At 35.1% G+C, this 19,497-nt stretch overlaps 1 protein-coding gene across 1 annotated transcript in view; it reads left to right on the forward strand.

Annotated features, from left to right (window-relative positions):
* Positions 1-19,497, forward strand: part of NDUFAF2 (NADH:ubiquinone oxidoreductase complex assembly factor 2) — a 206,806-nt gene that overhangs the window by 110,207 nt on the left and 77,102 nt on the right. Inside the window, exon 2 of the mRNA XM_002815588.4 lies at positions 16,387-16,476. Within this exon, the coding sequence (XP_002815634.3) occupies positions 16,387-16,476 (90 nt within the window). The remainder of the gene's footprint in view (positions 1-16,386; positions 16,477-19,497) is intronic.

Genomic DNA, 19,497 nt, shown 5'->3' on the forward strand with positions numbered 1-19,497 from the left:
GCATGGTGGCACGTGCCTGTAATCCCCAGCTACTCAGGAGGCTGAGGCATGAGAATCGCTTGAACCAAGGAGGCTGAGGTTGCGGTGAGCTGAGATCATGCCATTGCACTCCAGCCTGGGCAACAGAACGACACTCTTGTCTCAAAAAAAAAAAAAAAATATATATATATATGTGTGTATATATATATATACACACATATATATATATGTGGTGCTATATAAAAACTTTTGATGAATTTTCTATCCTGTCTTTCCTTTTACTGCTGGTAATTGGCCTCAGACTACCTAAATCTTCCCCTTCACAGCAGCCTGCAGTTCTGGGGACTCAAAGTGTTAAAAATGCCTCTCCAGTGAAGGCCTGCTTGCTTGATGACAAGTGAATTGGAGAGTTGTTTTTCCCTCTTGCTGTTCAGTCTTCTTTGTCTTTTCCTAAGCACTTCTTATTCCAATGTGAGAAAATGACTTCTCACTGAACTCATCCTTTCTGAACACTGGAAGCAAGCCTTAAATCAAGTTTCAGCTTTAAATCATAGATTCACAGCTGAAGTAGGCTTTACGTGTTCTTGGAGAACAGGATTGTAGGGAAAATGCTACATTGTCTTACTACCAGTTACTCAGTAGTTTGTGAAAGATTGCTTCACTAACTAAATGAAGAATAGTATAGGGAAAGAAGTAAATGTATGGTGGTCTTTCTGCCCATTGGCAAGATCTTGATTTTGTTTAGTAAATGAATATATATATTCACAGATGGACTGGGGAATCTCAGAAGTACAGTACTTGGTCTGAATCAATGATTTTCACAGGACTCCTTAGAATCCTAGGAGTGTGAGGAGGTAACTACATGTAAGGGGAGGGGAGAAAAGGTGGGTGGTACTCTGAACCCTTCCCTTAACCAGAGAGGCTCTGTTTGAACAGTTTTGTAAATTGAACCTCTAAAGAGGATATTTTTAAAGACAAGAGTTTGAAAATTATTGGCATCCCAGACTTTTACCAACTAAACCCAATTTTTGAGCTTGGGAATCTGGTTCACAAATACTAGTGTAGTTCCTGTTAACTTGATAACTATCACATTTCATTAGATGATTATGTGGTCTCCTTCTATATCAGAATGTTTCTATTTATTAGTGATCAGTGGTGCCTGGTGGCTAAATTAAATAGATTAATGAAGGGTATTAGTAATTTCATGGATTAATAAATATAATTTTTTAAAATTGAGAACTAATGTACCACAAAATGCACTCTGATTTATTTTTATTAAATTATTCATATTTAAAACTGCCACATATTCTGTGAATTAGTAACAGTAGATGACAGTACGGTCTTTGACTCTTTTATGGTCTGTGATTAATGACCAAGTACTTAATTTCTATGAAACCATTTGGGTCTAAAAGTCAATCACATAATCAACTGTATCTGCTACATTTTGAATCTGAAAATAAAGTTTGGGCTTGGCCCAAGCTTTACACGTACTATAATTTTATAATTCTCTAAATTCTAGTAATATTTGCCATCATTTTTAATTATTTCCTTCCATCTCTCTTTTTACCTGTATATTGAAAGCCCTAGTGTTCAAATTAGATTTTCAAAGTGAAAATTAAATACTTGATTATATTATTTTATACCATATTATGAATATTTACTAATTTTGAAAGAAAATATTCTTTATATATATATTTTTATATCAAGGGTGTACCAGATTGGAATTTGTTTGCTTGAGTCACTATAAAATAAGATTTCCAATCACATTCATAAATGTCCTCTTACTGTAAAATAGTTTTGTTAAAACTTGAAATTCTTGTATAATGTCTTAAAGCCTATTTAATTTAGCTAAAAAAATTTTCATCCCTGCCTTTTTTCCTTCTTTGTGTGTGTGTTTAAGACATGTTAACTCATGTTATAATTTAGATATATTCATAGCAGAATCACTTAATATTCATTTTTCTGATATTTTGTTAAATGTTCACATTTTCAATTATGAATATACTTCATACATTGGAGACAATTTAGCTTTACAAAAAAGTATAGAATGTATTAAGTGAATGAAGTACTTTCAAAAGTTGATTCCTACACATCAATCAAAACCTGAAATGACTACTTCTTTCAGCTCTTCATAGTGAACACATTATTACATGGACTAAATAGTCATGCATTCATCATTTATATTTTTTGTTTGAATGGTTACCTTCTTTTGGAGAGTACATCAGGTGTAATTGTAACTGCTTTTTCAGCAGATCAAAAATTCCTTTCAATTTGGAAAATAAATGGTTTTTCAACATAATATTCAAGTGTTATTTCTTTGTTTTTTAAAAACAGTTTTTGATGTGTGATTTCCACAGTAATGGAAGGGAAGTAAATGAAGTAAACGCATTTCTAAGACTTACATGTTTGATTTGGGAATATAATCAGAAAACCTGCTTAACTTTTAATTATAAATCTTCTTAGATTAATGCAATAGACTATTCAGTGTATATTTGTTGGTTGAATTACAGATGCTTTTAGAACTTTGAAGTTTTGTTTGAATATAATGCTCTCATGGAACCTTTAAAAATTAACAGTCAAGAGTTTATTGTCCTTGTGCAAAGCACAAACACAAATTTACAATAGGTTAATCTTTTTTCTTAAATTGTGATATTCTTATGTATCTTCAGATTGAAATTTTATTTGTGGCTTTAAAAAACATTCATTAATGAAGTCCAGTTTAAACGGAATATTGGTGTGCTATAAACTTGCCACAGGACATTTTCACTAATATAGGAAATAGGTTACTTGGAATTGTTCTGCTGTCTTTCTGGGTGTAGTTTAAGACCTTTTATCTTTTCAGATCTGAAAGGCTAAATCATATCATATAAAGCATTTCAGAATAACCAAGCATTTTGATATAATATTGGATTTTCTGTGATAGAACAAGTTGAGATTCCTTATAGGACACTTGTAAATATGAGGAAGCTAATAAGATTTTAGGTAATCCATTGAACTAGTTGGCAGTCTTAAAAATTCTGAAAGCTTATCTGTAAGACTTTATAATTGCTTTAAAAATATTATCTGTGGAGATAGTCTTCCATGTTCACATAAGTATATGTAGGACATGTCAGATTATAGAATCATCACGTTTTCAAGCTGGAGTGCCTCCTTTAATTACTGTGAGGAATAATAGCTTATGATAGTCATGAATAAGATGTTAGTTTTTAATTGCATGTCTGTAATAATACTATATGCCAGCTTTATAAATGCTAATTTTAAAATCTTAAACAGAAAGAGCTTATGCTTGGAGTCATAGAAATGCTTAGGTTCGAATACTAGCTATACTACTTTAATCAGCTGTGAACATTTGGATAAGTTAACTACCCTATACCTTTTTTTTTCCTCATCTGTAGAAGATTGTTTTAAAGATAAAAGATAAAACATGAAAGGAACCTAAACATTGCTTGGTGAACAGCAAGCTCTTAATAAATAGATGCTGCAACTGAGTAACTTTAGTCAAATTACACTTCAAGTCATATGTAAAAATGGCTTTCAGTATAAGAATTCCTATTTTAGTGCTCTTAATTTGTGTTCATTTTATTTGTAATGGTTCAGAATAACAAAGTTTGAAAGCCCACAAACCTAATATATGTAGTGTGGTGCTTGGCTTTCAGTAGTTCTCACTTTCGTACATTATGCATTGATACTTCTAAACCTCCTTTTGTATGCAGAATTCAGTCTCTTATACATCACCACCAGTCAACAAACTGATTTAGAATTATCACCTGGTTGTACTGCTTGCTGCCACTGCTATAAAAGGACAGACATCAGTCAGACTATAAGGATCTTATTCTGGTTGTCCTACCTATTTGATCACCATTCCTCCAACCCAGAAGCTCGTGTCAGGTTTGCTTATATACAAGGGAACAGCTATCTCAGAAGTATGTCACCTCACTCAGCCCAGCCTTTCAACCCCAAAGTCACCTCCAAATTCCACTTATCTCTCCTCGTGCTACCCCATCAACGTAAAATATTGGGCTAGAAGTAGACAACTGGTTGAAAACTATCACCAAGAATTACATATGCTTGTGGGTTACAGCTCTATAGCCCTCTACCTTTGATTTGGTACTAGTGGAAGAAAATCCCTCCTCCACTGTCTTAGATATTTTATGAGCGCTGAAACTCTGAAATGTAAAGATTAAAGGCTGCCCAAATATCTCTCCTGGCCTGTGTGAATGGATTAGGAAAGGAATAGTGGCCCAGGAAAGGAGAGATGCCTGAGTCTGCCATTTCATTCTTAGGAACCATTGGTGTCTCCTGCCACAGGCACCTTCAAGAGTCATACTCACCTACAGGGTCACTGAAACCCTAGGAAGGCAGTATTTGTAAGTAGTAATATTAGAAATCTTATTTCTAACCATCCTTTAAATAATATCTTGCGCAGCTTTCAAATGTGTAAGAACACTATATGCAGAAGAAAGGGAAACTTTCTAAATAAAAACAATCCCTTTCCATTAATAATTTTTACCAGAACTAGTCATGATAGTTAGAAAATGATGCTTTTCCAACTCTGGTACTTGTTCCACATTTGCTATTCATCATCATGGTAAGCAAGAGCCCTTTTATCTCCCCAATTTTTATTTATTCATCTATTTATCTATATTGTTTAGTGCTGTGGCTTTATAAATTCCTGTTTTTTTTTTCAGTGGTATATATAGTGCTCAAACATTTTGGTTTCAGAATTCCTTTAGACTCTTCAAAATTATTGAGAGAACTTTGTTTATGGAATATGTATTGATATTTTTTATAATAAACTAAAGGGTCAGAACCATAGCTATATCTCAGCCCCTTGGGCCCAGGATGATAGAGTGTGCCTCAGAGCAATAGACCGTGGCTTAGTGAGAGAATTGAATTCACTTGTGCCTTTGAGAGTGAACATATACATCAGGTCCCAGGTGCTATAGTGGTTTTGAAAGACCTTGAGCTGAGGAACCCAACTCTCCAGACAGTCTGAGCATCTGTGCTCTGGATCCCAGTGCTGCCTTGGCAGCCTGTGAGCCATGTCAGATCTGACACTGAGAGAGATCCCCTAAGCTAAGACTCACCACTGTGAGGATAACAAGAATGAGAGGATTCCTAAAGCCTGTGCCCTAATAACCTACACTGCTGCAGTCAGTACCACAAACTCCTGAAGCCTAGACCAGGGAGGCACCTGAAGTTATTTCCAACATTGGTCACTGCTGAAGATGCTGCATGGAATCACATTACTGTGGTGACATAGAACCAGAGCCACCACATTCTGCTTATCTGGTGGCATCCTTGGTCCCATCTACATGTGAAAGTCTTCACCTATAAAAACCACTCTGTAAAGTTTGGAAGAGGTGACTGTACCAGCAGATGTGCAGATGTATCAACACAGATGCACAAGAAACATGGAAAAGCAAGGAAATATGACACCACTACAGAAACAAAATAATTCTTCAGTAACTGACCAAAGAAATGGAAGTTTACTAATTGTCTAAAAGAAATTCAAAATAATGAACCTGAGGAAACTCATTAAGAAACAAGACAGTGCAAACAGGCAATTCAGTGAAGACAGAAAACAGTTTATGATCTGAATGAGAAATTCAATATAGATAGATATCATAAAAATGAACAAAACAAATCTTGGAGCTGAAGAATTCAAGCAATGAAATTAAAGATACAATTGTGGGCTTCAACAGCAGGCTAGATCAATCAAGCAGGAGAAAGATATTTGTGAATCTGAAGATAGGTCTGTTGGAATGACTCAGAGGAAAAAAGAATGAAAAAGAGTGAAGGCTGCCTATAAGACTTATGAGACACCATTAGGAAAATAAATGCACTATGGGAGAAATGCACTTAGAGGAGAAGAGACAGAGAAGGGGACAAAAAGCTTATTTAATGAAGTAATCACTGAAAATTTGTCAAGTCTTGGGAGAGATATGGATATTCACCTCCATGAAGCTCAGAGCTCCCCAAATAGATTGAACCCAAAGAGATCCTGTTTGAAGCACATTATAATCAAACTATCAAAAGTCAAAAACAGAATTGTAAAAGAAGCAAGAAAAAAGCATCAAGTCACATATTAAGGAATCTCCATTAGACTGTCAGCAGATTTCTCAGCAGAAACCTTGCAGGCCAAGAGAGACTGAGAAGATATATTCAAAGATGTATCCAAAGAAATAAACTGACAGTTAAGAATACTACACCCAACAAAGCTGTTCTTCAGAAATAAAGGAGAAACAGTCTTTCACAGAGAAGCAAAAGCCAAGGGAATTCATTACTGCTAGTCCTTCCATACAAGACACACTTAAGGGAATTCTTCAGGCAGAAACAAAAGGATGACAATTACTATCATGAAAACATGTGAAAGTATAAAAACCACTGGTAGAAGCAAATAGTAAATCCAGAATACTTTAGTACTGTAAAGGTAGTGTGTAAATCATACTAATCTCTAGTATAAAGGCTAAAAGTCAAAACCAGGTTGGGCATGGTGGCTAATGCCTATAATCTCAGTAGTTTGGGAGGCTAAATGGGAGGATTGCTTGAGTCCAGGAGTTTGGGATCAGCCTGGACAACATGGCAAGATCTTATATCTTCAAAAAAGTTAAAAAAAAAAAAAAAAAAAAAAGGTTAGCTGGGTGTTGTGGCACACATCAGCTACTCTGGAGGCTGAGGCAGGAGGATCACTTGAGACTCAGGTTGAGTCTGCAGTTAGCCATGTTCATGCCACTGCACTCCAGCCAGGAGTTTGAGTGATAGAGCAAGACCCTGTCTCAAAACAAACAAACAAAAAAGTCAAAACCATCAGAAATAATTAAAACTACAATAAGTTGTTAAGGAATACAAAAAGATGTAGACTGTGGTATCAAAAATGTAAATTGGTGGGGAGGGTAGAAGTCCAGAGTTTTTGTATGCATCAATTTGAGTAATTATCAGCTTAAAATAGTAGATTATAACCATAAAATACATTATTTAAGCTTCATTCTGACCACCAAACAAAAAACTACAGCAGATATATGAACGATAAAGAGAAATGAATCAAAGCTCAGCTACAGAAAATTGTGAAATCATAAAGATAGGCAAGAAGAGGAAGAAAAGAACAAAGGAACTACAAAACAACCAGAAAACAATTAGCAAAATAACAGTAGTAAGAACTTATTTATCAGTAATAAACTTGAATGTAAATGGATTAAATTTTCCAATCAAAAGTGATAGAATGGTTAGATGGAGTTAAAAAGAAAAACAAGATCCAACTATATGTTGCCTACAGGAGACCCACAACAGCTTTAAGGACACACATAAGCTGAAAGTAAAAGAATGGAAGAAGATATTCCATTTAATGGTAATCAAAAGAAAGCAAGCGTGGCTGTACTTATATATGATAAAATAGACTTCAAGTGAAAAACTATTGCAAGAAACAAGGTCATTAGTTAATGATAAAAGGGTCAATTCATGAAGAGGACATAACCATTGTAAATCTATATGTACCCAACATTGGAGCACCTAAATACATTAAGCAAATATTAACGGACATGAAGGGAGAAATAGATAGCAATACTATAATAGTAGGAGACTTTAGTACTCCCACATTCAAAAATGGGTAGATTAATCAGAGAATTAATAAGGAAATACTGGACTTGAATTGCACTTTTGACCAATTGGAACTAACAGACATCTTCAGAACTTTGCATCCAACAACAACAGAATACACATTTTGCTGTAGCACACATGCATAGAACATTCTTCAGGATAGACCTTGTGTTAGGCCACAGAAGAAGACTGACCATATATCTAGTATTGTTTCAAACTACTGTGATATGAAACTATAAATCAGTAGCAGGAGGAACCTTGGAAAATTAACAAATATGTGGAAATTTAAAAACATGCTCCTGAATGACCAGTGGGTCAAAGAATAAATCAAAAGAGAAATTTCTAAAATGTCTTGAGACAAATGACAGTGGAAGCACAGCATACCAAAACATGGGATGCAGCAAACACATTTCTAAGAGGGACATTATAGCAATTAATGCCTATGTTAAAAAGAAGAAAGATTTCAAATAAATCGTCTAACATTACACCTCAAGGAACCAGAAAAAGAACAAACTAAACCCCAAATAAGCAGAAGGAAGGAAATAATAAAATTCAGAACAGAAATAAATCAAATAAGGAACAAAAAAAACATAGAAGGAGTCAATAAAACAAAGAGTTGGTTTTTTGAAAAACAAAATTTACAAACCCTTAACCAGTCTACGAAAAAAAAATTCAAACAAAATAAAAAATGAAAGTGATGAAATTATAACAGATGCCTCAGAAATAGAAAGGTCATACAGGACTATTATGTACAAGTATATGCCAACAAATTGGATAACCTAGAGGAAATGGATGAATTCCTAGAAAAATACAACCTACCAAGATTTAGTCAGGAAGAAATAGAAAGCATGAATACACCAATAACTAATAAAGACATTAAAGAAGTAATAGAAAACCCCCCAACAAAGAAAAGCCAAGCACCAGATGGCTTTACAGCTGAATTCTACCACACAGTCAAAGAAGAATTAATGCCGATACTTCTTAAACTCTTCTGAAAAATAGAGCTTCAGAGAATACTTCTAAACATATGAGGTCAGCATTACCTTGATACCTAAGCCAGACAAAGACATCAAAAGAACTATAGGCCAATTTTTCTGATGAATATTGGTGCAAAAATCTTCAATAAAATATTAGCAAACCAAATCCAACAACACATCAAAAAGTGTATACACCAGGACCAAGCAGAGAGATTTATTGCTGGCATGCAAGGCTGGTTTAACATACACAAATCAATATGACACTTCACATCAACAAAATGAAAGATAAAAACTACATGATCATCTGAATTAGTGCAGGAAAAGCTTTCAACAAAGTCTGATATTCTTTCTTGTTAAAAATTCTCAATAGTTTAGTTATAGAAGGGAAGTTTCTCAGTGTAATAAAGGCCATTTATTAAAAACGCACAGTTAGCATTATAATCCATGGGGAAAAACCGAAAACGTTTTCACTGACATCTGGTGCAAGGCAAGGACATGCACTCTTGCCACTTCTGTTCAGCGTAGTACTAGAAGTACTAGCAAGATCAATCAGAGAAGAAAAAGAAATAAAAGGCATCCAAATCAGAAAAGAAGTAGAATTATCTCTATTTGTAGGAAACATGATCCTATATATAAAAAAATTTTAAAGATTTTAGCAAAAATAAAAAACCCGTTAGAACTAATAAATGAATTCAGTAAAGTTACAGGATACAAAAATTAGCATACAAAAAAAATCAAGATACAAAAATTAGCATTTTAATACACAACCTAACTGAAAAAGATGTAAAGAAACCATCCCATTTATGACAGCATTAAATAACATAAGATACTAAGGAATAAATTTAAGCAAGGAGATGAAAAATCTGTACACCAAAAACTATAAAACATTGATGAGAGAAATTAAAGAAGACACAGATAAATGCAAGGATATCCCATGCTCATGGATCAGAAGAATTACTATGGTTAGAATGTTCATAGTACCCAAACCAGTGTACATATGTAACACAATCTCTATCAAAATTCCCATGGCATTCTATACAGATACAGGAAAACAATCCTAAAATTTGTATAGAACCATAAAAGGCCTCAAAGAGCCCAAATAATTCTGAGAAAGGAAAACAAAGTTGGAAGCAACTTTGATTTAAAATTAGTAAACACTTACTTTCTGATTTAAAATTTTATTACAGAGCTATAGTAATCAAAACAGTATGGTACTGGCATAAAAATAGGCACATAGATCAGTGGAACAGAATAGAGAGCCTAGAAATCAATCTATAAATATATAGTCAACTAATTTTTGCTCAAAACATTTTGACGAAAAATCTGCGGATGATCAATTCACTTATATAACATGGCATAGTATTTGTATGTAACCTATCCACATACTTCTGTATACTTTAAATTATCTCTAAATTACTTATAATACCAAATATAGTCTAAATGGTATGTAAATAGTTGTTATACTGTATTTTTTTATTTGTATTTTATTGTTGTATTGTTGTTTTATCATTTTTTTCCCCAAATATTTTCAGTGGTGGTTGACTGAATCTGTGGATGCAGAACCCATGGATACAGAGGACTGATTGTATACGGAGACCAGGAACAAAACAGTGGTTACCTGGGACAGGAAGGGGTGGTTGGGAGAAGTGGGGAGATGTATGTCAAAGGATACAAAGTAGCAGATATGTAAGGTGAACAAATCTAGAGGTCTAATGTTCATGAGGACTGTTGGTAATAAAATTGTACTGTGTGTAGGATTCATGCTAAATGAGTAGATTTTAGTTGCTCTTGTGACACACAAAAAGGGATAACTGTGAGATGATGTATATTTTAATTTTTTTATGACTAGATGTTTGTTTTTATTATTATTATTATGCTTTAAGTTTTAGCGTACATGTGCACAACGTGCAGGTTTGTTACATATGTATACATGTGCCATGATGGTGTGCTGCACCCATTAACTCGTCATTTAGCATTAGGTATATCTCCTAATGCTATCCCTCCCCCTTCCCCCCACCCCACAACAGTCCCCGGTGTGTGGTGTTCCCCTTCCTGTGTCCATGTGTTCTCATTGTTCAATTCCCACCTATGAGTGAGAACATGCGGTGTTTGGTTTTTTGTCCTTGCGATAGTTTGCTGAGAATGATGGTTTCCAGCTTCATCCATGTCCCTACAAAGGACATGGAGTCATCCTTTTTGATGGCTGCATAGTATTCCATGGTGTATATGTGCCACATTTTCTTAGTCCAGTCTATCATTGATGGACATTTGGGTTTGTTCCAAGTCTTTGCTATTGTGAATAGTGCCTCAGTAAACATACATGTGCATGTGTCTTTATAGCAGCATCATTTATAACCCTTTGGGTATATACCCAGTAATGGAATGGCTGGGTCAAATGGTATTTCTAGTTCTAGATCCCTGAGGAATCGCCACACTGACTTCCACAAGGGTTGAACTAGTTTACAGTCCCACCAACAGTGTAAAAGTGTTCCTATTTCTCCACATCCTCTCCAGCACCTGTTGTTTCCTGACTTTTTAATGATTGCCATTCTAACTGGTGTGAGATGGTATCTCATTGTGGTTTTGATTTGCATTTCTCTGATGGCCAGTGATAATGAGCATTTTTTCATATTTTAATTTGCTTCACTCTAATAACCTTTTTACTGTCTATTCATATCCCACAACATCATGTTATATCCCTTAAATATATACAATGAAATTTATTTTAAATACATAAAAGTGAGATTTTTAAGTGTTTATTAATTCATTTTAAAATATCACTAATAAATCCATTGCATGTTAACATAAAGAATGTATGGATCACTATACTTTACCTCTTTCTTATCCCCTGATCTTGAAGTTCTGCCTTAATTTGTAAAACTTCCTTTGTATGGCATATCTGATACATATCTTTAATTGGCATACATTTTCATTTTTAGTATTTTTTAACTTGCTTTACTGCCTATGCTTAACAAGGCAATCTTTTTTACTTTTATCTTCACATTTTAAACACAATTGAACAAAAGAAATGTTATTAACACACTTTTACAAGAAATTTCTTTTTCCTCAGAATGTCAGAGTAAGTTCAGAAACTGAATATTGATTTTCCTTTTTAAGTTATGCAACAATGACATGAAAACCTTTATATTTTCCATGTGGTAGGAAAAAGGATATAGGTACAATTTTAATCTCATAAATACATGTGCACATGTATATGTGTTTGTGTATTTATAATCTATTAGTTACAATAGACTGAAAGGAAACAGAATAACATGTTAATATGATATTCTGAGTCACGCACTTACAGATCATTTTTATTTTTTTCTACTTTTTGGTACTTTCCAGATTTTCTTCAGTGAAGTTTTCATGAATCTATTATTAGGATTAAGTTAAATGATTTAAGATGTGTCTTCTACATTCTGAAACACCTTAATGAAAGGCAGTGGTTTTTATTTTTTGGAAAGAAATAGTGATTTTTAATCTTTTACTTTTAGCTTAGCCCTTGTATTTTACCAACTGAATTGTCAGTTTGTAGATGTAACATTTGTAGTCATCTGAAAGTCTGGCAACATGTCTTAGTGGTTAAGTGTCTAGGATCTGGAGTCAAAAGACCCATGTTCAAATCCTGATATCTGTTTGCTAGCAAGTAAATGTCTGAAGTTCTCTTAAGCCCCAATCTCTTTATAAATGAAATGTACAAATTGTTTATTTAAATGAAGTAATAAGAGTACCTCATAGCGTTGTATAGCTTAAATGAAATTACTCATGCAGAGCTAAAACTTAGTTCAATGTCTGGCACATGGTAAACATGCCATAAATATTAGTGTTTTTTTTTTTTTTTTTTTTTCTCCTGACTCTTTCTGGAAATCTAGGACCTCTCCCTTCTTCCTTCAAACCTAGCAAACATTGTTGTGAACTACAGGATTTTTTGAAATCAAGGGTAAACGTAATCCAAGCAAGACTTTGATATTCAACACCCGTTCCCTGTCCATAGGAGTTTCCTGCTGGTTGTATTGGTTTCTATGCCGTGTAACACCATATGTGTGGCTGGGCCTGTCTCTACAACCCAATGTGGTCTGCAGTGTGGTTTCCCAGGTGTGGTCTATAAGATAACTTTAGATGACACAAAGACAACCCTTTAAATTTTTTAAATCTATCTTTATGGGTGAGCAAAAAACACAACTAGCACATTAAGTCAGTGATTACATGAATATTTTTTAGAGTAAGGTAAAAATGAGTATTGAGGAAAAGTGCAAATCACTGTAAAGAAAAATATTAGGTTATAGTACTCTAAAGTATGGCAAAAATTGCAAAGATGGTACTTGAATGGCTGAAGTTTAGGATTCTGCTCTAGAGGCTCCTTCCCATATCTGTGTCCAGGGTGCTCATACACTATCCCAGAAGCTCAGTAGTACAGGTGAAACCTGTCTTTTACCTAAACCCTTGTCATCTACGATATGCCTCAGGATCTCACCTTTAATTTTTTTTTCTTCCTTCCTTTCTTTCTTTTTTTAAAAATTAAATGGGCTCCATATATTTCTAAACAAAGAAATAGGAAATCTACCATCCTCCTAGGGCAATTAGCTCAACAGCAGCTAGCTTTTTTTTTTTAAAAAGTTTGGAAAAATATACTATACTGTTATATCTACAGTCTTTAAATGCATAGATTGTTGACCATTACTACCTTCCTGAATTCAAACTCTGTGTTTCACTTAAATATAATATTGTTTAGTATTAAATAAAACAACTATGTACTGTTTTACTTAATAATACTCATTGAGTCCACCAATGTCAATTATTTTTGTTGTATTAGGACTTATTGAACCTACACATATATTGAATTAAATGTTTTTGTTACCAAGTTAATTTTTAAATGTAAATTAGATCCTAAAATTTTGATGCTTGAGCAGGTACTTAAATTTGCTGTATTCACTAGGATGGAAATTTTTTTGCTGTGATAAATAGAGTTGTCTTTACAAATATTGCATGAAAGCATATTAGTATAAGTAAGTGTACAGTTTGTGCATAATTCCTTACTCAGTGGGAGGCATAAATTCCATTCCCAATTCATAAAAATTGAACAAGTAGTATTTATTCCAAAAAAAGGGAGTAGTTTTACAGTAATTTATTGAGATAAACATATCTGATTACAAAGAATTTATTTAATAAACTAATAGCTTTATTTTATATTACTAAAGACATATACTTTTTAAAAAAATCTTTATTTCACCTATTTCTAAACAAAGGTTTATTCAGTGATTGTCCTGAAATTAAACTAGCTCATTAATTACTCTTCCTGTCTTTCCATACACACACACACACACACACACACACACACACACAAATAGGTATAACTTTTGATTTTTTAAATCCTTGGGAGACCTTACATGAAGTTGATAGACCTAAGAGTAGGAATAGAAAGTTATTTTTTTTGTTGCAGATATGCCTGTAGTATATATGCATTTGGTAGTGCTACTGAGAACTATAGACCTGTCTATCCTCTCCCCATGTGCTAAACTTTATTGATGTACATTTAAAAACTTATAGACCATACATGTACTTTGAGGATCCCATGTATTTGCATTTTTATTTTAGACAATAGTTTTACTTTCTATAACTATTACTCCAAAAAGACATTCTTACATTTTGGTAATTAGATAAGGACTATATGAAGACATAGGTATTTGACTAACACATTTTGAAAATTGTCATATCAGCATACTTTAATGTATGCTAAATTATAAATACTAAATTTATAGTAACTTGTTATGATGTATTTATATATGTAAATGTAAATAGCATTTTAGTAAACATACATGTACATATATTGAGCCTCTACTATGAGAGAAATGTAGTTGTCATTGTTATATGCTCCTTGTACCCTAATCCTTGTTCCTACCACTTTTACTGTCAGTCCCTTGTCCTTCTGTAAATTTATTTGGTAAGATAAGCAAAAGGTAACTCCTCTTTGTAGAACTTGGGGAACCTCTGCATTAGGATTAAATCAGCCTGATTAAATGACTTCCTAATGAAAGGCAGAACTTCCTGACCACATACTTAAGGTTTATTAGCCATTAATGGGTTGTCTATGAACTCCCAGCCTTTCACTTAATATTACTAAGATGGAAGAAATAAAACCAGCCATTCAGCTTTCTCAGGCTTTCCTTTTATGTCGTCCTTTCTCCTGCACAGTCACTACCAGGAGTTTCCTGTCCACACTTAAAGGAATTTACAGCTAATAGAATATCAGGTAGTGTAGGAGAGAGATTTGCAGGCATCAAGGTTGATTTCTTTAATTATGTAAGTCAGTATATTTAGCATAGTGTAAGATTGGCTTAGGAGTGGTAAGAGAAAGGAGTATTTTGTAAGGTCCAAATTTCTCTCCCTGACTGGTCTGATCACTGTTAAGCCATGCTGCTCCCTTTGTCATTCCTCACTGATGACTTCTCTGTCTCAGCTCACATTCCCTGCAGTAGGCAGGCACACTTGTTAAATAGTAGGAAGTAGAAAGCCTACCTGGTTTCCCCGGGCTCAGAGGTTCAATGAGAAAGAAACATGTTTTGAAGCAACCATTTTGACAAAGCTGCTTTGAAAGATATAATGAAGACTTTCTGAAAACAGAAGAAAATAACAAATAGTTTTATGCCTTCTGTATAAACTTAAAATATGCACTAATCAACTTTTATTGAGAAATATAAGCATTAGGCATTCTCATTCCATTCTTGACTTCTCACCAACTTTTACTTTACTGTTTTCTCTGCTTTCATGTTTCTGCATTGCTACTATTCCACTCCAGATATTAATCTCTCATCTGAAGAACCATAGACTTCGAAATTAAGATAAAAGATCAAAGGGAGACAAAACAGCAGCAGTTGGTCTCTCAATGTGGCTCTGACAGTAACATATGAACTTAGTAGCTTGTAAGTGGTCACCATCAGTCTACCACATCCATAACCAAACCAATGACCAGTTTTGTTAAATTCTCTTAAGAGGAAGTGATTCAGATGGGCCACAGAATTCAACCCATGGCTTGGCTCTCTTGGGTTTGCCAATGTATTAGGGACAGGATAGCTGCAGGGTCTTGTGGTCCATTACATACTTAGTAACAGCAATGAATATCGATTTTCTTGGGTGACTGTAGCAGCCATTGCTTCCTCTAAGATATATACATGTAAGTCAGAAGAAGTTGAACTCGCTGTTGATTACTAAAATATTTTGTATTGGCCATTAGTGCTCTATAGGATTAATTGGTTACTTTTTCTGTACATTAAATCTACATTTATTTATTTATTTATTTATTTATTTATTTATTTATTTATTTATTGAGATGGAGTCTCACTCTGTAGCCCAAGCTGGAGTGCAGTGGCTCGATCTCGGTTCCCTGCAGCCTCTGCCTCCCGGGCTCAAGTGATTCTCGTGTTTCAGCCTCCTGAGTAGAGTAGCTGGGACTACAGGTGTGTGCCACCATGCCTGGCTAATTTTTTGTATTTTAGTAGAGATGGGGTTTCACCATGTTGCCCAGGTTGACCTTGAACTCCTGAGCTCAGGCGATTCACCCACCTCGGCCTCCCAAAGTGCTGGGATTACAGGCGTGAGCCACTGCGGCTGGCCTACCATTAATTTTTGTAGGCTGTGGTAAATAATTATAAATTTTTACAGTAGTTTAGAATTTGCCTTTTGTAATATACCTAATTCAAAATGGAAATCTATTCTCGTTTTCCTGTTAATTTAATTCTTTAACCATATAAGGGGTTATGCAATATTAAAAGATTAATTGTAGAACTACTGTATCATAGGTTCATTTAAAAATATATTAATGACTTTTGTCTTATAGGACAAACTATTCGAGAGAAAAGAATTGTAGAAGCAGCAAATAAAAAAGAAGTAGACTATGAAGCAGGGGATATTCCAACAGAATGGGAAGGTAAGTTTCTGCTTTTAGTAGAATCTCATGGGAGGTAAGTTGTATAACAATATACAAATTCAATAAGAGCATATGTAATTATATACTATCTCTCTTTGCAAAAAAGTTTTAGTGTCTGAATGTTTGAAACTTTGTTTTTTTAATATTGCATTTCTTTGAAAGTTGTGAAGGTGCTGAATTTTAGTAAGCAGATGCATGTATAGCAAAAAGAACTATTAGGCATTATCAGAGCTGGGACTAAGGTGAGGCAAGCCAAAATCCTAAGATGCAAAATTTAAGCAGGCACTCACTTTCATGTAGTGACCCAGCACTTGCACAATCCTAGGATTTGAATCCTGTTTCTGGCACTCACCACACACATGAACTTGCAAAGTAACTTAAACTTTTAGTTTTTTCTTTTATAAATTATGCATAATACTTGCTGTAGATACCATTTGGCGTATTTTTTCAACTCTCAATAACTCTATGATAACTGACCGCCTGTTAAGACAAGGATGGATGCTCGATCCCTTTCCTAAGACTTTGAAGTTAAAAGATCAAAGGGAGACAAACAGCAGCAGTTGGTCTCTCAGTGTGGCTCTGACAGTAACATATGAACTTAGTAGCTTGCAAGTGGTCACCTTCAGTCTACCATCAAAGTTTTATTGCATAAAAAGCTAATTGATTTTAGAAAAGCTGATATTGCAGAAAAAGCTGATTTACTGAGAAGAAAACGGAAACTAGTTCACAATGAGAAGTACGTAGAGAGAATATTTCTTAGTTTTCCAATATCTTTCTGGTTCCCAGTTCAGTTTCTCTCTGAATGAAGTTCATCTGCAAGACTGAGTTCAAAATGGCACCTCATAACCATGTTATGTATTTCCGTTTTTTGCTTACCAGTTCCTAGCATAGTGCCTGGCACATTGTAAGGCACCTGGTAGGTACTTAATCAATATGTATTGAATACCTGAGGCCGGGAGTGGTGGCTCATGCCTGTAATCCCAGCACTTTGGGAGGCCGAAGTGGGCAGATCATCTGAGGTCAGGAGTTTGAGACCAGCCTGGCTAACATGGTGAAACCCCGTTTCTACTGAAAATATAAAAAATTAGGCCAGGTGTAGTGGCTCATGCCTGTAATCCCAGCACTTTGGGAGGCCAAGGCGGGCGGATCATGAGGTCAAGAGATCAAAATCATCCTGGCCAACATGGTGAAACCCCGTCTCTACTAAAAATACAAAAATTAGCTGGGCATGGTGGCATGCGCCTGTAGTCCCAGCTACTCGGGAAGCTGAGGCAGGAGAATCACTTGAACCCGGGAGGCAGAGGTTGCAGTGAGCCAAGATCACGCCACTGCACTCCAGCCTGGTGACAGAGTGAGACTCCATCTCAGAAAAAAACAAAAAATTCAAAAAGTTAGCCAGGCGTGGTGGCACAGGCCTGTAATCCGAGCTACTCAGGAGGCTGAGGCAGGAGAATCGCTTGAACCCAGGAGGCAGAGGTTGCAGTGAGCTGAGATTGCGCCATTGCACTCTGGCTTGGGCAACAAGAGCGAAACTCCATCTCAAAAAAAAAAAAAAGAAAAGAAATACCCAAAACTGGGTAATTTATAGAGGAAGAAGGTTTAATTGACTCACAGTTCCCCATAGCTGGGGAGGCCTCAGGAAATTTACAATCATGGCAGAAGGTGAAGGGGAGGCAAACACCTTCTTTGCGTGGCAGCGGGAGAGAGAATAATGAAGGAGGATCTTCCAAATACTTATAAAGCCATCAGATCTCATGAGAACTCACTCACTTCACAAGAACAGCATGGGGAAACCGCCCCCATGATCTAATCACCTCCCTCCTTTGACACAAGGGGATTACAATTAGAAATGAGATTTGAGTAGGGACACAGAACCAAACCATATCACCCATTTAATAGATGGAGCACCTAAGGCCTAAAAAGGTTAGTTAATTTACCTGGGTTATATAGCTTCATACATGGGTAAACAGTAGGCTCATTGCTTCTTGGTTGGCATAGCATGATACCTTACATGTGGTAGCTATAGGCATTATGTTACTTTTATGCCAGCATGTGACTGTAAACATCATTTCAGTAAAAATATTTTTCCATTTCTGCTTACTACTAGAACTATGAGGAAAAAAAACCCATAAAATAAGTAGATACCAAAGATTTTTTGAAGAAATACAGAATATAAATTGGCAACTTCTAGGAGGGGTAATTGAGCTTTCTTATTTTAGCAGACGCTCCAGTGTTATAAACTACATTTACAATTCTTGGATAATACGTGCACCTTCTTAGAATGAGTTTGTTTTTATCATTTTTTCCAATAATAGTATAGAATTAAGATGTTTATAGAAATGTTATAAATAAATGAGTAGGTAATGACTCATTTTTCAGCCTTTGAGACTTTCAGAGAGTTTGAATGAAGTTCTAATCTTTTTATGGCTGTCCTGATCTAGTAATTCGGCATAACTCTCCCATGGGACATATGTTTAAAACAAATGTATCAATCAAACACTAAACAAAAATTATTTTTATGGTGGTACACATCAATTAAATGTGAAAAATAATAACACAACACCATGAAAAATAAATTAAGTATTTTCGGGTTCAGATGAATATTGTATTTGTCAATTTTACTGGGACCTGCAAGTTGCATATTCTCCCACAATGTGGATTAAACAATGTGCCCTTTTTCGTTTATTTAGTAGTTATCTATTAAGGACCTCTACATTCATAGAGCTTATTTTCTAGGGTGGGAGAAAGACAACACACCAGATAAATAACTTGACTATATTGTATGTTAATGGCCACAGAAAATAAAGCAGGGAAAGGGCATAGGGAGTGTTAGGGAAGGTTTTGCAGTTTTTTTTGTTTGTTTTTGAAGACAGAGTCTCGCTCTTTGCCCAGGCTGGAGTGCAGTGGCGCGATCTTGGCTCACTGCAGGCTCCACCTCCCAACTTCACGCCATTCTCCCGCCTCAGCCTCCTGAGTAGCTGGGACTACAGGCACCTGCCACTACGCCCGGCTAATTTTGTT

Source organism: Pongo abelii, chromosome 4, assembly GCF_028885655.2.
Source record: "Pongo abelii isolate AG06213 chromosome 4, NHGRI_mPonAbe1-v2.0_pri, whole genome shotgun sequence".
NCBI classification, from domain to species: domain Eukaryota; kingdom Metazoa; phylum Chordata; class Mammalia; order Primates; family Hominidae; genus Pongo; species Pongo abelii.